An 18,426-nucleotide genomic window follows, 5' to 3' on the forward strand; every position below is an offset into this window, starting at 1 on the left:
CTGAGCCACCCAGGCGTCCCAAAGATTCTTAATTAATTTCCTAAGATTTTTTTTTTCTAAAGATTTATTTATGTATTTATTAGACAGAGATCACAAGTAGGCAGAGAGGCAGGCAGAGAGAGGAGGAAGCAAGCTCCCTGCTGAGAAGAGAGCCCGATGCGGGACTCGATCCCAGGACCCTGAGATCATGACCTGAGCTGAAGGCAGAGGCTTTAACCCACTGAGCCACCCAGGCGCTCCAATTTCCTAAGATTTTTAAGATTTTCTGAAACCTTGACAGATTTCACTTGACTGATAGGAGGTCAACATCAGTGGTTCTAGAAGCTTCCAAGTGGTTTGAATGTGTGTCCGGGGTTGCGACCCACTGCTCAGGGGTGTATTGTGGGGGTGAAGATGGTAGAATCATTCTGTTGAGTGGGACGCACAAGCCCATCTTTATTAGGCGCCGCCCCATGGCTTTTCCAGGAGGCCGGCGGGATTGGCGTCCTCCCCGGCAGCGTGTGAGTCAACAGTGATTGTTTCTGCACGAATGGATGAATGCAAGTCGCTGCAGCACGGGAGCCAGAGCCCCTCACCACTGTACAAACGGCCTCCGAGGGGGCCCATCCCTTGGCGACAGCCCGTGAACTTCTGGGCTGCAACAAGCATGCAATGTCCCTAGGTGGCAGTGTGGGACAGCTGCTCTGGGCTCGGGACGCAAGTCTGGATTCTAGTTCAGACCCGGTCTCTGCGCCCCAGCGTGTGGTTACCCATTGTGCTCCCTGCTAAGCCTCAGCTTCTCACTCTTGAAGGAAGGAAAGCTTTGACACTGCCCTGTGCCAAGGTTGCTGTCACACTCCCCCGTGGTCTGGGTGGAGAGCTGGATCCAGCCGTGTGGGCAGAGCATGGGCTCCAGAACCGCCTTCTTCATCTGCCCTGCACCTGGGCCCCTTCTCAGAGTCATGTTTTTTTTTTTGTTTGTTTGTTTGTTTGTTTATTTATTTGACAGAGAGAGATCACAAGTAGGCAGAGAGGCAGGCAGAGAGAGAGAGGAGGAAGCAGGCTCCCTGCTGAGCAGAGAGCCCGATGCGTGACTTGATCCCAGGACCTTGAGATCATGACCTGAGCCGAAGGCAGCGGCTTAACCCACTGAGCCACCCAGGCGCCCCTGTTTTTTGTTTTTTTAAAAAAAGATTTTTATTTACTTATTTGACAGAGAGCCAGTGAAAGAGGGAACACAAGCAGGGGATTGGGAGAGGGAGAAACAGGCTTCCTGCCGAGCAGGGAGCCCCATGCGGGGTCTCGATCGGAGGACCCTGGGACCATGACCTGAGCGGAAGGCAGCCACTTGACGACTGGTCCGCCCAGGCGCCCCCAGAGTCATGTTTTTAATATGGAATCCAGAGGATTACAAAGGCAGTCAGATGTATGTGTGTCAATACACACACATTTTTAAGGTTTATTGAGGTTTAACTTACAAAAATTAACTGACAAAGTTTATTGTGGCTGAATTGATACTTACACAATGTGATGATTTGATATTTGTGTACACTATGAAAGGGTTTCCACCATCCAGTTAGTTAAGACGCCCATCACCTCACATACTTACACTGCCTACCCCCCCCCCACCCCGCCTAGTTTTGTGAGAACATTTAAATTCTACTCTCTAAGCAAATGTCAGCGATAAAATACCATGTGTTACCATGTTACACATCAGATCCTCAGAGCTCACTTGTCTCGTCACTGGAAGTCTGACCCCCTTTCTCCTTCCCTCCACCCTCCAGCCCTTGGCAACCACTTTCCTAGTCTCTGTTTCTATGATTTTGACTTTCTTTTTTTTTTTTTAGGTTCCACATGTAAGTGGACCATCCAGTATTTGCTTTCTCCATCTTGCTTATTTCAGGCAACCAATTATGGCCAAATACACTTACCAAAATATTACAGAGCCACACTGTGCTATAGCAATCGGCGTGCTTCCTTATTAACAGACCACATAACAAGACCTGGTGGTGGGGCAGCTACGTTATTATGATGGTAATTGCAAGGCAGTGATGAGTGTAAATGATATAGTCCAAGATATCCGCAACAAATGTCACGGGACATGAAACTCTGTTTGGTTCCAGTTGGTGACAGAGTTGCAGGGGCTGGGGCCAGAGCTACAGTTTGCTGCCAAACCTTCATAACGGAAGGAAATGCAACTTTTCAGTTAGATGTTAAGAAAATTAAGCGGCAATACCTTTCTTCATCCCGGTTCACCAACCCCAGGTGAAGAGCCCCTGTTGGAGTCCAATAGACCAGGGCACCAACCCCAGTGCTCCAGCTTCCTATGTGAAACATTCGTGTGAATCATTCTTCCTCCCTGTGCCTCGTGTTTCTCATCTATAAAATGGGCATGAGACCAGTGAGCTCACAGTCACAGCTGCCGGGAAGAGTACACACGATCGGCCGAATTCAGCACACACTTATCTATTTAAGATTTTATTTTACTGTGCGAAGGACATTTCACATGACATCTACCCTCTTGACAAACAAGAAAAACAAGAAGATGACAGATTTTTTTTTTTTAAGATTTTATTTATTTGTTTGACAGAGAGATAGGAGAGCACAAGTAGGCAGAGTGGCAGGCAGAGGGGAGGGAGAGGCAGGCACCCCGCTGAGCAGGGATTCCCAACGTGGGGCTTGATCCCAAGACTCTGGGATCATGACCTGAGTGGAACAAAGGCAAACGCTTAAGTCGCTGAGTCACCCAGGTGTCCCAAAGTTGACAGATCTTGGCAAGGATATAGAAAGATCAGAACCCTTGCATATGGTCGGTGAGAGCTCAACTACTATAGGAGACAGTTTGGCATTCCCTGAACAATGAAGAACAACTCTCCAGTGATCTCATTTTGGGGTATTTATACAAAAGGATCAAAATCGGGACCTCGAGGAGACACCAGCATGCCCAAGATCCCTGCAGCACCACCCATACTAGCCTAAGATACGGCAAGTGTCTGTTGGCAGATGAGCAGATCAAGAAAAGCTGGGGTATATATACAACAGAATAGAAAAGCATTAGAAAAGAAGGAAATGTGGCACACCGCGGTGACAGGGATAGGCATGCTGAACGTTCATGGAGAACCACTGTGCGCATGGGCTGTCTTTTGGGGCTGGAACTCAGGATGGAATGAGAGAGGCAAAATCCCTGCCCTCACGGGATTTGCATTCTAGGGGCAGAGACCGTGAACCCGGAGGCATATAGACGTGGTTGCAAGTAATAACGAGGGCTGTGAAGCAGACGGAGCAGGAGATAGGATAAAGAACTTCCGACATTAGGGGAATCAGGGACTCCTAACACACGCAAGTGATATTAATGCATGGGGGGCGGGGAGTGTATTTGGAGCTCCTGGCACAGTTCCTGGCACACAGTGTAGGCTCAAGGCATGTTGGCCATAGCGATGCTGCATCTGCAGACCCTCCCACCCCTCCCACCCCGAGGCTGGCAGTTCCCCAGGGGCGCTGACCCCCCCAGCTCGCCGTGCCTACTGTACTTGGAGCCAGCAGAGCGTGGGGGCGATGTGGGCGGGGAGACGGCCACGTCCCTGTCAGAACAGGATCTGAGGGAAGCAGGTCTGATTAAAGGAAGATAAAGTCTTCTCTCCGATGTGTCTTGCGGGGAGAGCGAAGCAATCAATAGGTCTCACAGGTCAGTGGAGGGTGCTTGGAATGTGGCAGCACAGGGCTTTTTAATTAAAGCTCTAAGTGCAAGAAAAGGTAACTGCCTTCTTTCGGCAGCTTGTGTTTCTGTCTGCCTGCCAGAAACTGAACAAGTCAATGCAGTTCCAGAGACCCCAAGGGTCTTGACGAGGTGGCCTCGGGTTTGGGGAGGGGAACAGACTCTGCCAGGATGAACAACTGGATGGCCGGGGCGACAGGAGCCAATTGTACAGGCGAAGGTGCTGACTTTGACCTTTAGACACCCACCACAGCTGGGATCAGTCAGTTGCACTTTCTGGGAAGGCAGTGGCCTTTGGGATTCGTCTCCCAAATCACTGGGCCTGCCCAAAGATGTCAATGCTACTTTAAACAAGGTATTTCCTTTGATTATGAAACAGAGCCTCGCTACTTAAGGTGTGGTCCACAGGCCAGCAGCGTTGGCATCAGCTCCTGGGACAAGGTCAGAAGTGGGGACTCTCAGGCCCTGCCCCAAACCTCCCATAAGAATCCGCATTTTAACGAGATCCTTAGGAAATTTGTGGGCACAGTCGAGTGTGAGGAGCACCGAGATTAGGAGACCTGAAGGCAAATCAGTCCGTTGCCAAGGTGTAGACCTTATTTAAATCCTGAAAAGAAAGTTAAAAAAAAAAGTATGACATTCATGAGACAGTTTGAACACTTACATATTTGAGGACAATAACGATGATTAATTTGGCAGCTGTGATAATGGTTGTGTGGTTGTATTAAAAAACAGCTCTTATCTTTTAGAATTACACTTAGAAATACCTAAAGGTGAAATGAGGTTTTTTGGAGGTGGGGGGGGTGTCTGGCATTTGTTGCAAAACGCTGGTGGAGGCAGAGCCTGGGGTGTGGATGGGGTAGGTCTGGCCATGGGTTGATGGCTCAGAGCCCTCGGTCTGGCATATGAAGATGTTGTTTGTTTACATAGCATATGTTTAAAAAAAATTAAGAATGAAATACAACATTCTGATCTGAGGCACATAAAACATGAAGGAATTATGAAGGAATAATGATGCAAGTAAACATTCATTTTTGGCTACACCCCCCCCCCCCAACAGGAACCCCTTCCCTAGAGTATCTCCTACCCTCCCATTCTCTTGGTCGGGGTCACCCCTGCCCCTGCCCATCCATGGAGTCACCTGGGAAGGCTTTTCAAAATAGCAGCGCTGAGACCCTCCAGGGAAAACCGAATCCCGGGGCACAGAGGCTGGGACAGGTGAGCCCAGGTGAGTCTAAGACGCATCCCAGTTGAGAATTAATGAGTGTGTCGACCTTTTCATGTAAATCAGGAGATCTTTGTGCTTGAGTTTTTCAATGAATTTACGTCTCTGCTGTGCCACACAGGCCATTTCACGGACTGTTTCTCACGGGGGACTCTTCAGTTTCTCATGCTGGAGAGTTTTGCAAAAATAGTGGCCTTGGGCAGTGGACATTGGACCCCATGTTTGAAAACCATGACAGGAGTTACCACTTACTGAGCGCTTTCTCCATGCCTGGCCCTGTGCCATACATGTTACATATTTATTACATTTACTGGGAGGTCAGCATCACTGACCCTATTTTATTGATGGCTTAGGGAGACTGTGTGGTTGGGCCAAGGTCACCCAGTCGGGAAAGCGCAGAATGTCTGACTCATTGCTTTTCACCATCCTGTCATGCTGTTCATGATGGAGCTTGAGGGAAGAGTTTAGGGTCATTCCATAACCCATGAAGATCTGGGACTGAATGACCTTTACTACTGAAGTTATGTGCCTTTGGGGCGCCTGGGTGGCTCAGTCGGTTAGGCATCTGACTCTTGATTTCGCCTCAGGTCATGATCTCAGGGTCATGGGATAAAGCCCCATGTTGGGCTTCATGCTCGGTGGGGAGTCTTCTTGGGATTCTCTCTCTCTTCCCCTCTCCCTCTGCCTCCCCCCACCCCCCCCATGTTCTTTCTCTCTCTCTCTCAATAAATAAATCTTTAAAAAGGAAGTATATGCCATCGGTAAAAATCGCTTTGAGCTGAGTTGCGTATGTCAGATGGGGACACTGCTGCTCTGTGTTCTCCAGCCGACAACCTCTTACTAATCTGTCATAGGTGCATCAATTGTCACAGGACGGGGAGGCAGGAAATGCCTCTGCATTTCAAGTGACCTCCTGGCTAAAACTGAGTGAGTCATGCCCTCCTCCAGCCTCACAGAGTGCTTGTCCAGGCCTCTAAGAGCAGTGGGCGGGAGCCCTGCCCTCACCGTGCAAGGCATCCGCCTGGTAAGGCCAGGCACTATTTTGTAGTTATTTTGGTGTCTAAAGAACCCAGCTCACGGGTAGTGCATGTCTGTGGCTAGAATGATAGGGTGAGGGTTCTGTGCAACCACTGAAGCTTTGGCCAGAGCACGTGATCTAATGATCTAATGGCCCATGGGCAGAGCTGCATCAGGCAGACGCAGGACAGTGGTGAGGACCTGGGGCTCTCAAATCCCAAATTCGTGGGTTTAAATCCCAGCACTGCCACTTCAGAGCTGAAGGACCTGGGGCAGGTTAGCTTACTTCTCTAGGCCGCCTTTGCCTCCCCTGAAAATTGAGGGCAACAATAATATTGCCTCTCAGGGTTCTCATCAGGATGGGATAGGTTAATATTTAAAAATTGCTTAGACCATGCCTGGCAGTGCTGTGCGGAGCTGGAGGCAAAAGAAGTTGGTAATAGTGGCTCTGTCTTTACTGACAACTTTTATAAAAAAATATTTTTGCTTTCATTTTGATTTTTTTGGAATATTGCACCAAAATATTATTTATCTTGATGACTGGGTTTTTTTGGTGCCCTCTTCAATTTTGCACCCAATGGCAAGTGCCTTACTGGCCTCACCCTCATTCTGGCTCTGGCCCTTAGGAAGCAACATGCAAGTTTTCATTGGTCTGGAGGGCCTCAGTGTCATTATATGAAAAAAAATTTCTGTCTGTACACCACTTGTGCAGCAACTCCCATGCTGCTCTGGTCCTGGGGATGGAACTGCGGATGTTCACAACCATGGTTCGTGCCCCCTGGGAGGTGGCGACTCACTGCTAATAATCATCACTAATGGAGCACTTACTGTATGCCAAGCATGGTGCAAGTGATACTTCCAGGAATCCCTACAGTGATTTCTTAGAGGGAATCATTATATTCATTTTGCAGATGAAGGCCCTGGACTTACAGCAGATCAAGCAACTTCTCCTTGGCCACAAAGTTAAGAGGGGGAGACCCCAGTCTTTCCGGCTCCAACATCCAAGCTCTCTTTGCCCATGATCTTGGAATGAGGTGGGAACTTTGTTCATACCTTCTGCAAGAACATCTTGGATGCTGAAGGAATCAGTTGGATTTTTCTGGAAATTTCATTGTGGGGTTTCTCTAAATATTCATTTCTCAGGAGGCTCCAAATCTTAGACCAGGAAGGGCCATGGGATGGGCCTCCCCCTTTCAGAGATGGTTTGAGCAGCCACCTGTCATCCGCCTGTTCCCTCCAGGGAAAAGCACACAGTGTTAAAAAATCTCTGAGAACAAGGGACTGGAGAATCATCACCTGTTCTTCTGGCCAAGGGTGAGAGGCAGGAAGGGAGGGAGACCATGGGATGAAGGAGGAGAGGAGGGCAGAAGAGAAGGAGCCGGAAGGCCAGGCTATCTGCTACCAGCAGATAGCCCCCCAGGCAGCGGGCTTCGAAGGTGACCGAAATTCAGAGCAGCATTTCCCCAAGAGTTTCTGTTAGACAGCTGTCCTCCCACCCCCTGGCTTCTTCCAGCAGCCTGGAAGAGGCCCTTCAGGGGCTTGGACCTGGTGGCAATGGCCGCGCCCACTGCAAAGGTCTATGGTGACATTTGAGATGAACGTCTGAAGTTCAAGACTGGCACACAGTAGGTCAGCCTCCTTCTTTCTGACCAGGGGTGCCTCCCCCTTGGAAAGATAAGAAATTGTTCCAGAGCGACAATAGCTACAATTTATAAAGCTTACCGTGTATTAAGTACTTTCCACCCATAACTTCATTTAACCCACAAAAATAGCTACTCTTATCATCACCTGTTCTGTAGGTGACGGAAGAAGGTTCAGGGAGCATCTAAATAATGTATACAAGGTCACATCTCTCACAGGTGTTTGTCCTGTGGGACCATGCTTTCCAAGACAGTGGCCACTGGCTACATGTGGCCACTGAGCGTGGCAAGTATGCCCTAGTGTGAAGAAAGGAGTGAATTTTAAACTTTATTTAACTTTAATTTACACTGAATTTAAAAATGGAAGCAGTGTAAAGTATTTTTTCTGTGAAAACAACTTGATTGTTTTAGCGGGATTCCATTTCACTTTAACTGTTGAAAATTTAATGTCCAAATTGAAACTGTTATAAAATGCCCATGGGCTTTAGAAGACCTAGTATATATAACAAAAGAATGTAAAACAGCTCATTAATAATTTTGTGAAAAGTTTATTTATTTGTTTATTTAAGTAATCTCTACACCCAACGTGGGGCTCGAACTCACAACCCCGAGATCAGTAGTCACAGGCTCTTCTGACCAAGCCAGCCAGGTGCCCCTCTTTTAATGATTTCTTAATATTGATTACATGTTGAGATGATAATATCCTGGATATAGTAAGCCAAATAAAACATTATTAAAATTAATTTTACCTTTTAACAAAACTTCATAAAAGTGGCCACTGCAAAATTTAGAGCAAGTGTGTTTTAATGTGGTTTGCAATGTTATTCTATTGGACCAGCACTGAGCTGGAGTATGAACCCAGAAAGTCTGTGTCTGGGGTTCAGGATTTTGACCATTATATGATATCTTCTGCCCCTTGAGTGCAGAGGTGTGTGAAGCGGTGTACCTATTTGGAGAGTAAAGGCTGGAGCGACCCTGAGAATTCTCTAGAATTTCAGATGCCTCTTCCTCCAATATCTGGTATCACCTTCAAGACCTAGTTCTACCCAGAGTGGCCTTTTGGATGTAATGACTTACCAGCAACATCAACTACCCAAGAGTTTCTATTGGACAGGAGGAGAGCTTCCTTCATTCTCTTTCCTCTGTCCCATCATTCAACAAAGGCTATTGAATTTCTAATATGTGCCGGGCCCTGTGAACAAAAAACAGAAAACACCCCCTGTCCTCATGGAGTTGATAGTCTACTGGGGAATCCAAAAATAAAAAAGAAAAATATATAAAATTATAGGAACTTCGTGATGAATGCCAAGAAGAAACAAGGAAACCAGGAAGTGGGTGGGAGGTGTTGGGGACTGTATTAGTTTCTTATGGCTGCTGTAACAAATGACTAAAATGTAATGGCTTAAAACAATCCACACTTATTATCACACAATTTGGGGGTCTGAAGTCTAAAGTGGGTCTTCTCGGCTGCCTTCCTTTTGGCGGATCCAGGTGAGAATCCATTTCCTTGCCTTGTGCAGCTTGTAAAGGCTATTATACTCCTTGGTTCCTGGCCCTGCAACACTTTGACCTCTGCATCCTTGTCATATCTTCTTTTTTGACCCTGGCTGCTCTGCCTCCCTCTAAAAGTACCCTTGTGATGTGATCTGGCTCACCCAGACCATCTCCTCATCTCAAAATCCTTATTTAATCACATCTGCAACATTTGCAGACTCCCTTTTGCTATGAAAGATAACGTAGTTATAGGTTCCAGGATCAGGATGTGGACCTCTTTGAAGGAGAATGTTATTCTGTCTACCACAGGGGCTAAAATTTGAGATAAGGTGGCCAGGGAAGGATTCACTGAGATGACATATGAGTAAAGACCTGAGGGAGTAAGGGAGTATGCAGATACTTGGTGAAAGAGCCTTCTGGACAGGAAAATCATGTGCAAAGGTCCTGAGGTGGAAGTATGGCTAGTATGTTTGAAGATGAGCAGAGAAGCCAGCATGTCTGCAGCAAAGAGATCCAGCAGAATGGTAGTAACTGAGATCTGAGAGGTAATATGGAGTGGGCATAGGAGGGGAGAGCCAGATCACTAGATGACTTTAAGAAATGTACCTTATAAGGGGCACCTGGGTGGCTCAGTTGGTTAAGCACCTAAATCCTGATTTTTGGCTCAGGTCATGATCTGAGGATCCTCAGATTCAAGGCCCCCAGGGGCTCTGTGCTCAGTAGGGAGTCTGCTTGAGATTCTCTCTCTCCCTCCTCTGCCTGCCCCCGCTGTGTACCTGCTCTCCCTCTCTCTCAGATAAATAAATAAGTCTTTGAAAAAAATGTATCTTATATTTTGAATGAGATGGGGCGACTTCAGAGGCTTCTTCTAAGTATATATTCAATAATTAACTGTGCAAAAAATCTAAAACCGAGAGAAAAGAGAAATGCAAAGCGGGGTATAAACATGTAAAAGGGAATAAGGAAATATAGAGGGATACAGCTGAGGGCAGGGACCAGCAGAAGCAAAGAATTAAGCCTTTAATGTATGAGAGGAAACGGGTTAATGTCTTTATTTTTCAGAGAATTCAAACAAATCAATAAGACAAGCCCTTAAAGTGGGTAGAGAAACAAGCAAAGGGGTGTGAAGAGACAACTGGAAAAAGATGAAAAGCAATTAGCTGGGCACATGGGGAAATGATCAGCCTAACCAGTAATCAAAGAAATGCAAATTAGAACCACAAACAGCTCCATTCCTACCTGTGAGGATTTTAAGGGCGATAATGCCGGCTTTGGCCAGCTTGGCTTGAGGTAGACTCAGGAACACTGGCTGGGGTGGGGGGTGGGGTCAGACCCTTTGGAAAACACTTTGACACTGGCTTTCAAGACCTTAAACATGGGCATTCTCATCGGCCTAAGGAAACCAACTGGCTGGTAATCTAGCCCAAGGATAGAATTCTAAATCCAGAGAAAGCTTTGTTCGTGGCAGCCAAATAGTAGAGACAACCAGACTGTAAACAATAGATTAAATAGGCCACGGGGGTCATTCCTTAGATATTTTTGTCAAGTAATATTAATTAAATGCCAGCTGTGTGCCAGGAAATGTTCTGTGTGCCAGGAATACAGCCATGCACAAAACATCCCAGCTCCCTGACCTCATGGGATTCATTCTAGTGAAGGGGAAAGAACATAAAAAAGCAAAGACATGAACATGTTATATGATGAGGAACAAAGCAGGGTTATGTGGCAGGGAGTGATGAAGATTTGTAGGGTGAATAACTAACTCCCAGTTTGCTGGGTGGGAGGGAGTTTCCCAGCAGATGGGATTTTCAGTTCATTCATTCATTCATTTAATGTTTAAGTAGGCTCCATGCCTGGAGCATTCTTGGGGATGTTTGAGGGACTTAAAGAAGGTCAGGGTGTCTGAAGCATGGGGCCAGGGAAGAGAGCAGTAGGAGAGAGGCTGCAGAGAAGGAGGTAGGGGCTGGCCTCTGACCCTTGTAGGAAAGGGAAGGAGCTTTGGATTTTATTTTAACCCCGGTCAGGGAAATGAAATGGTATATCTTAGGATTTTAGAGACATCCCTTTGGCGGTTGTGTAGGGAAGGGAATGTTGGTGGGTGTGGGATGGGGGGCAAGGTGGGCCCTGAGGGAGGTTGTTGTAATCCAGGGCAGTGATCTGGAACTCAGGCGTGCATCGGAATCACCTGCAGGGCTTGTTAGGCTTGAATGCTGGCCCTGCCCCTGCAGACCGTGTTTCTAATAAGACGCTGAGGTTGCTGGTCCTGCCTCCCTCCCGAGGAGCTAACACGTGGAGGGGCAAAGAACAAGGAGAGAGGCAATGTGAAGTCAAGTCTTTGTCTGGGATGTGTTTTTTATTTTTATTTTTTAAAGATTTTGTTTATTTGACAGCAAGAGAGCATGAGGGAGTAAGCACGAGCAGGGGCAGCTGCAGAGGGAGAGGCAGAAGCGGACTCCCTGCCCAGCCGGGAGCCCCATGCTGGGCTCAATCCCAGGACCGGGGATCTCAACATGGCTGAAGGCAGATGCTTAACCACCTGAGCCACCCAGACGCTCCTGGGATGTGTTTTGAAGAGAAACTGTGAGTCCCATTTTGGTTCTCTTGTAACCTGATTCCTCCAAGGAGAACTTCCCGATTTGCAACCAGTATGGCCCTCACGCCGTTCTGCCCCCTCCCTTTTATTTTAGTAACGAGAAAGCAGGCTTCATGGCACCGAGCTCTCAGGAGAGAATGCTACCTGAAATTTGATTTGGGAGGAGGTCTTTATCTGTATTTTTTCACGGTTGCCCACAACTTATGACAAATGATACTGGTTTTCGTTTTACAGGAGTGTTGCAAAGCTTCCGTTTTCAGCACATGTGTTTAGATTTTTTAGAAGTGAGAGTTGCTTTTTTATATATCTATGAATTAAGTAATAGTGTAGGTCAGACTCAGGCTTGGTGTAACTATAGTTGGTGGCTCTTGAGGGACTGCAGTCAGGGAAATGCTGTCCGAAGCCTTTATTCCCTTTGGTCCCACAAGCTCAGCCCCCACCTTTTTTTTTTCTCCCCCACAAGCTCAGTCCTTGATGTCATTGGGCCCTTCCTAAACCCAGGAATTCCCCACCATCTCTAAGCCATAGTCTGGTAGTCCACTATACACTACCACCTCCCCTTTTCTGCTGTTCATGCCTTTATTTATTCAACCCACATTTACTGAGCACCTACTAATTTCTTGGTCCAAGTCTCAACCTCAGTTTGCAACATCCCCTGGAGAAGAATTTTTATGAGGGATTATGGCTCCTGGAAAGAACTTTCCCAACAATTTGTTAAATAAAAATATAAAATGAACGTGTACATATGTCCCTGATAAAGTTTCTGTCTAGTACTGGTGTATGTGCTTCTCTGGAGGGAGAGAAAGTAAGAGGTGGGAATGGTATTCTGGGAATTACACTCCCCCTACTCCATTGTACAACCAAAGAAGGTGCTGCTCACGTGAATGTCACCTGTCATGTGTGTCCTACCGAGGAAAAAAAAACTTTGGGAACAGGCATAGATTATAGCACATCATCAGAAGGTTTATTTTTATTTTAAGATTTTATTTATTTATTCAATAGAGAGTTTATGAGCTGGGGAGGGACAGAGGGAGAGGGATCAAGCTCTGCTAGGTGGAGTGGCTGCAGGGATTTATTTAGTGATGATTAATAAGGTGAATTTCACCTCGATTCACAAGGGTGCAATTAAACATGTAAATGCTTTCACAAAGTTAAAAGTTCATACACATATAACAGTTCTATCTACGGATCAAATGTGGTGATGGTAGACATAGAAATGCTTCATGAGCTCTGGAGCCCTGCATTACAGCTCCAGCTTGCTGATGCCTCTCTGTGGGTAGGCTGGGTGCCCCACCCCCAGACTCTCAGTCCAGTGCTCGCTCTTGTACCGCATGGCCTTGTTTCCCACCAGCCCTGGGGAAGGGGCTGACTCTCCCGCAAGACTATGAGAAAAGACCATCGTAGACATGTCCGTTTCCCTCACCTGTGCTTCCTTCCTGGGGCTCTGGGTAGCCAGCACTCTTTCCTGGTCAATGTGGCAGCTGTTAGGAATCCAGGCATGAGTATCATACCTGGTTCTGGAGCCTGAAGCTCTCCCTCTTGCCCCTGGATCACTTTTGGGTCCAGACTTCTAGCTGCTCCGAACCAAGGAGTTTGAGAAAATTGGAGCCCTTGGCAAAGAAGGGTGTGATATCGTGGCTCAGAATGCTGGCTGTGGCATCGGGGAGACCGGGTTCAAATTCTGGCCCTGTTACTTGCTAGTTGTGGGATCTTGGGAAAGCCCTTGTGTCGATCTGCGTTCTCCAAGAGGCAGACGTCGTTCTGGGAAGCAATGTGCAAGGACTCGATCCGGTGAAACACTTTGTCAAAGAAGTCCCAAGTCTGACTCTGAGCGAAGGAGAGAAGGTTGGGGGGAGCACGTCTGGGCAGTGCAGCCTCAGAAAGGTTGAGGGGTCCCACGTCAGAGGAGTCTTGTGTTTTCTAGGACTGCCCCTGCCTTAGTTTCCCTGCTGCCCTGATGGATTTCAGGTCTAGCAGATGCACTGCCATGGTTCCTGTACCCCTAAAATCTCACAAGACTGGCTATGATCAGATGACACAAGGCATAACAGGTACTTTATAGGGGATTCTGGCATAGAGTGAGCACTTGACACATTGTAGCTCTTATTACCCAAATTCTCTTTTGACGTCAACAAGTTCCCTTTTTCTTTTGTAACCCAACATTCTCCAGATCAGAGGCTGCCATTCAGATTCCCTGTGAGTGAGTGGGCCAGGTCTCACACCTTAGGGAGTGGTGGGGACTGTGATAATGGAGCACATGCCCCACTTAAAACATTTTGCACTTTTCTACAGAGCGTCGTTGTTGGCTTGTCTGAGAGATTTAGAATATGGATGTGGGATGTGAATGGTCTGCGCTGGGGTCTTGACGCTCCCAGTTTCTGGCTATGGGATCTTGGGCACGTTGTGCCATCTTTCTGTAGCTCAGTCTGTCTACCTGTAAAATGGGGATGGTTATGATACTCCCCCACGGGGTTTCTATGTGGACTTAGTACGTGGAAGCTTAGAGCAGTGCCCGGACCAAGTAAGGATGAAGAAATGTTGACATTATCCTGGGGTTGGGTGAGGGAAAGAGAACATGGGTTTTCTTCATCATTTTATTTCACATAAGCCTAAAACCTAAGGGTCGGGATAACACCCAAATAGGAACGAGTTTCTCCTACTCTGGTGATATAATCATATATAATAATGTCACTTACATAAGCTTCTCTGCCTCCCTGGTAAAGCCACCCACACTCTGCTCTACTTCACGCCGTGAAGGAAGTTTTCTCCCACAGGGAAGGAGACACCCAGCTCCATACTAATTATCACTGGAAAGCCGGGACCAATGGGGGTTGCTGGCAACGGTGGGTTTGTCAGTGATTTGGGGGACAAAGGCTTGAGAAGCAGTGAGTCAGGCCTGGAGACCTCAGAGGAACCGGTGGGATCACGGAGCCAGAGGCAAACCGCGGCCTTCCCCAGATGGGGTGGGCTCAGCCAGCAGCCCTCTACAGATAAACGCTGATCTGCCCGTTCCTTTCTTGGTTCTTTCAGATCTGAAACGTGTTGTGCATGTGACGCATGCTCGTTGTGGAAAAGTGTAGAAAATAGAGGGGAACAAAATAGAAGTGTTAAAGACAGAACTTGTTTAGCTGTAAGTGTGAGAAATCAATCTCAAACTGGTGCAGGTGATTCAAGAGAACATATTGGTCCCTAGGACAGGGATGTTCCAGGAATGAGTCAAGCAGGGCTCTCTCTCCAGGGCTCAGACAACACGGAAAGGATGCTCTCTTGCTCTCTCTGGTCGTTTCTCCATGCAGAAGAGGTCTAAAAGTAAACACGAGAAACCCCAAACTAACTTCTAGTGTTTGAACCACCCTATTACAAAGGAAGAGTCTCGCTGATGGATGCGATTAGCTGGGTGTGTATCACATGCATCCTTGAGCCAATCTCCGGGGCTCCAAATAAATGGTCTGGTTGGACAGGTTAGTAAGCCAGTGCCCTGAGGAGGTGGAACCTCGGCAAGTCTCCCTTGCAATACAGGGAATAGGTTTCCCACAGAAAGGAGGGTTTCTGTTCCAGAAGGTAGAGGAAAAGGGGATGAGTTGATGACAACAGTGGGAGTCACTGTAAGAAGCAAGTACACATTTCTTTCTTTCTTTCTTTTTTTGATTTTATTTATTTGAGGGAGAGAGAAAATGTGCATGAGTCGGGGGAGGGGCAGAGGGAGAGAGAGAAGCAAACTCCCCACTGAGCAGGGATCCCGACTCAGGGCTCGACCCCAGGACTCTGACGTCATGACCAGAGCCAAAGGTAGATGCTTAACCCACTGAGCCACCCAGGTGCCCCAGCAAGTACAAATTTCTAACACTCCCACCAGAAATAAAGGCTGCTAACTTCTTCTTCTTTTTTTTTTTTTTTTAATATTTTATTTATTTATTTTTCAGAGATAGAATGGCAGGCAGAGAGAGAAGCAGACTCCCCGCCGAGCAGGAAGCCTGATGGGGGGCTTGATCCCAGGACCCTGGGATCATGACCTGAGCCAAAGGCAGAGGCTTAACCCACTGAGCCACCCAGGCACCCTAGGGCTGCTAACTTCTTTATATGTAGGTCTTTCCAGAGTTCCCTACTTACTTTCTTATGTGTCTATCCTGAAAAGTATATATTAGACATATAGTACATTGGAATATTCTATGCAAACTTTTATAAACTGATTTTGACTGCCTCCTTCAAAAAGATCAGAATGCAAAAAATAGCAAAATGCAAAGGGTTTATTTCCTGGTCAGAAAATTAAAAAATATAGACAAGCCAAAATGAAATATAATTTATGACTGGTGGCAGCTGGCAGTAGGACTTTGAAGACAAGTTAAGGGGTGCCTGGGTGACTCAGTGGATTAAGCCTCTACCTTTGACTCAGGTCATGATCTCAGGGTCCTGGGATCGAGCCCCGCATCGGACTCTCTGCACAGCGGGGAGCCTGCTTCCCCATCTCTCTCTGCCTGCCTCTCTGACCACTCGTGATCTCTTTCTCTATCAAATAAATAAATAAAATCTTAAAAAAAAAAAAAAGAAAGCAAGTTAAAGACAAGTTTGAAATACGGGAACTCGTTACGTCTCCTCTCAGGACAGCCTATAGTCCTTCTTTGTAGTGCTTTCCACATTTATAATTATTCATTAATGACTTACAGTGGCTTATGTAAAATTATTTCACAATGAAATATTTCAGGTACACACAGAAAAACCATAGACTGAAACAGTGAGCAACCACTTACACATCGTTCCGTTTGAGAATCATAACATGGGCGCCTGGGTGGCTCAGTGGGTTAAGCCGCTGCCTTCGGCTCAGGTCATGATCTCAGGGTCCTGGGATCGAGTCCCACATCGGGCTCTCTGCCTGCCTCTCCATCTACTTGTGATTTCTCTCTGTCAAATAAATAAATAAAATCTGTAAAAAAAAAAAAAAGGAAAAGAGAGAATCATAACATAACAGGGGCGCCTGAGTGGCTCAGTGGGTTAAGCACCGACTCTTGACTTTGGCTCAGGTCATGATCTCAGGGCGGTAAGATCAAGCCCCATATGGGGCTCTGCACTGGACATGGAGCTTGCTTGGGGTTCTCTCTCTTCCCCTCTCTCTGCCCCACTAATCTCACAAGCGTGCTCTCTCTCCAAAAAACAGTAAGAAATATACCATAACAAATACAGTCCCAGCCCGCTGGACTCATCTCACTTTTGTGCCCCTTCCTCTGCCCCTCCCTTTCCAGCGATGTCCTCTATCCTACAGTTGTGTTTTTTATTCCATACACATTTAAAGAGATTTTTTAAAAGTTTATATTATTTTTAGTAACCTCTGCACTCAGTCAAGGTGGGGCTCAAATTCATGACCTGCAATCAAGAATCACATGTTCCGGTGGCGCCTGGGTGGCTCAGTGGGTAAACCGCTGCCTTTGGCTCAGGTCATGATCTCAGAGTCCTGGGATCGAGCCCCGCATCGGGCTCTCTGCTCAGCAGGGAGCCTGCTTCCTCCTCTCTCTCTGCCTGCCTCTCTGCCTGCTTGTGATCTCTGTCTGTCAAATAAATAAATAAAATCTTTAAAAAAAAAAAAAAAAGAAAGAATCACATGTTCCACTGTCCAAGCCAACCAGGCACCCCTCCATGCAGATTTATGTACTTTGATTTTGTGTGTGTGTGTGTATATACATATTCTGTTACCAACATACCATGTTGTGTTGCGTATTTTAAAACTTCTGTAGAGCCCTGCTGTACGTATCATTTCATGACTTAGCCTTTTTTCACTATTACAGTTTTTCCAATTTATGAAAATTGTGTTTTGCTTATTATTTCCCTGCTACTATTTGTGTTAATTTGTTATGATCACATTCTACTGTATAACCATATCATGATTTATTTATCCGTTCTCCTGTAAGTGGGCATTCAGGTTGTTTCTGTTTTTCTTCTTCTAAAATTTTAGGTCAGCTCCACATCCAATGGGGGCTTGAACTCATGACCCTGAGATCAAGAGTCACTTGCTCTACTGCCTGAACCAGCCAGGCACCCCTCTGTCCTGAGCATTGCTCCTTGTGATAACTGATGGAGCTTCTCCAGGCCCACAGTATACACTCAGGAATGGAACTGCTGGCCTATAGAATGTGCATGCCTCCAACTTGACCAGACTTCACCAAACTGCTCTGCAGAACAGTTGAACAGTCTACATTCTTACCAGCCTTCTATGAGACTTGCGGTTTCTCCAGCACTTGCTTCTGTTAGATTTTCCATCTTTGCCAGTATGATGTGTGCAGACTGTAGGTCCTCGGTCCCCATTGTTCAGTCCTGGAGAGCTGGGATCCTGTCTCATTCACCATGGTTGTCCTGCCACTCGGCATGGCTCCAGATGCTCAGTATTTGGGGTTGCCTGTGCAATTGAGTTTTTTGGTTTCTCCCATTTGCTGGAGAGGACCCCCATTCTCCAGGGAGCCTGCTTCCTTCTACCCCTCTCACTGGAAGATCAGAGACCTCTCGTGCACGAAACAGAGAGGACAGTCTGGCTACCCTGCTTGCCTTTCATTTGAGCGTGGGTTCTCAAAACCCTATGCACGTGCGTCAGAATCACCCGGAGGGCTTGTGGGAACACAGATGGTGCCCAGCTTTCTGTGCTGGAGGTACAGGGTGCCCCAAGAATTCACATTTCTGGTGAGTTCCTAGATGGCAATCATGCTGCTGGTTTGGGATGCACTCTTTGAGAACCATTATATTGGAGAAACATCCAATCCAGGTGTTCTGGGTATGTTCT

At 46.9% G+C, this 18,426-nt stretch overlaps 1 protein-coding gene across 20 annotated transcripts in view; it reads left to right on the forward strand.

Moving 5' to 3' along the window:
• Nucleotides 1–18,426, forward strand: part of RPS15A (ribosomal protein S15a) — a 420,016-nt gene that overhangs the window by 39,552 nt on the left and 362,038 nt on the right. For 2 of the 20 annotated variants that reach the window (XR_014306588.1, XM_082714951.1), the window contains one exon: nucleotides 1,827–1,928. The exons of 14 other annotated variants lie outside the window; for them this stretch is intronic. Coding sequence is in view for 5 of the 6 variants with exons in the window: in XM_082714951.1 (XP_082571077.1) it covers nucleotides 1,827–1,839 (13 nt within the window). In the remaining variant the exon portion in view is untranslated. Of the gene's footprint in view, nucleotides 1–465; nucleotides 677–1,826; nucleotides 1,929–11,460; nucleotides 11,495–17,607; nucleotides 17,651–18,426 lie in introns of those variants that run through there. 4 more of the 20 variants (XM_082714942.1, XM_082714944.1, XM_082714950.1 and 1 more) reach the window with 3 other exon arrangements.

This window comes from Mustela nivalis, assembly GCF_964662115.1.
Source record: "Mustela nivalis genome assembly, chromosome: 19".
NCBI classification, from domain to species: domain Eukaryota; kingdom Metazoa; phylum Chordata; class Mammalia; order Carnivora; family Mustelidae; genus Mustela; species Mustela nivalis.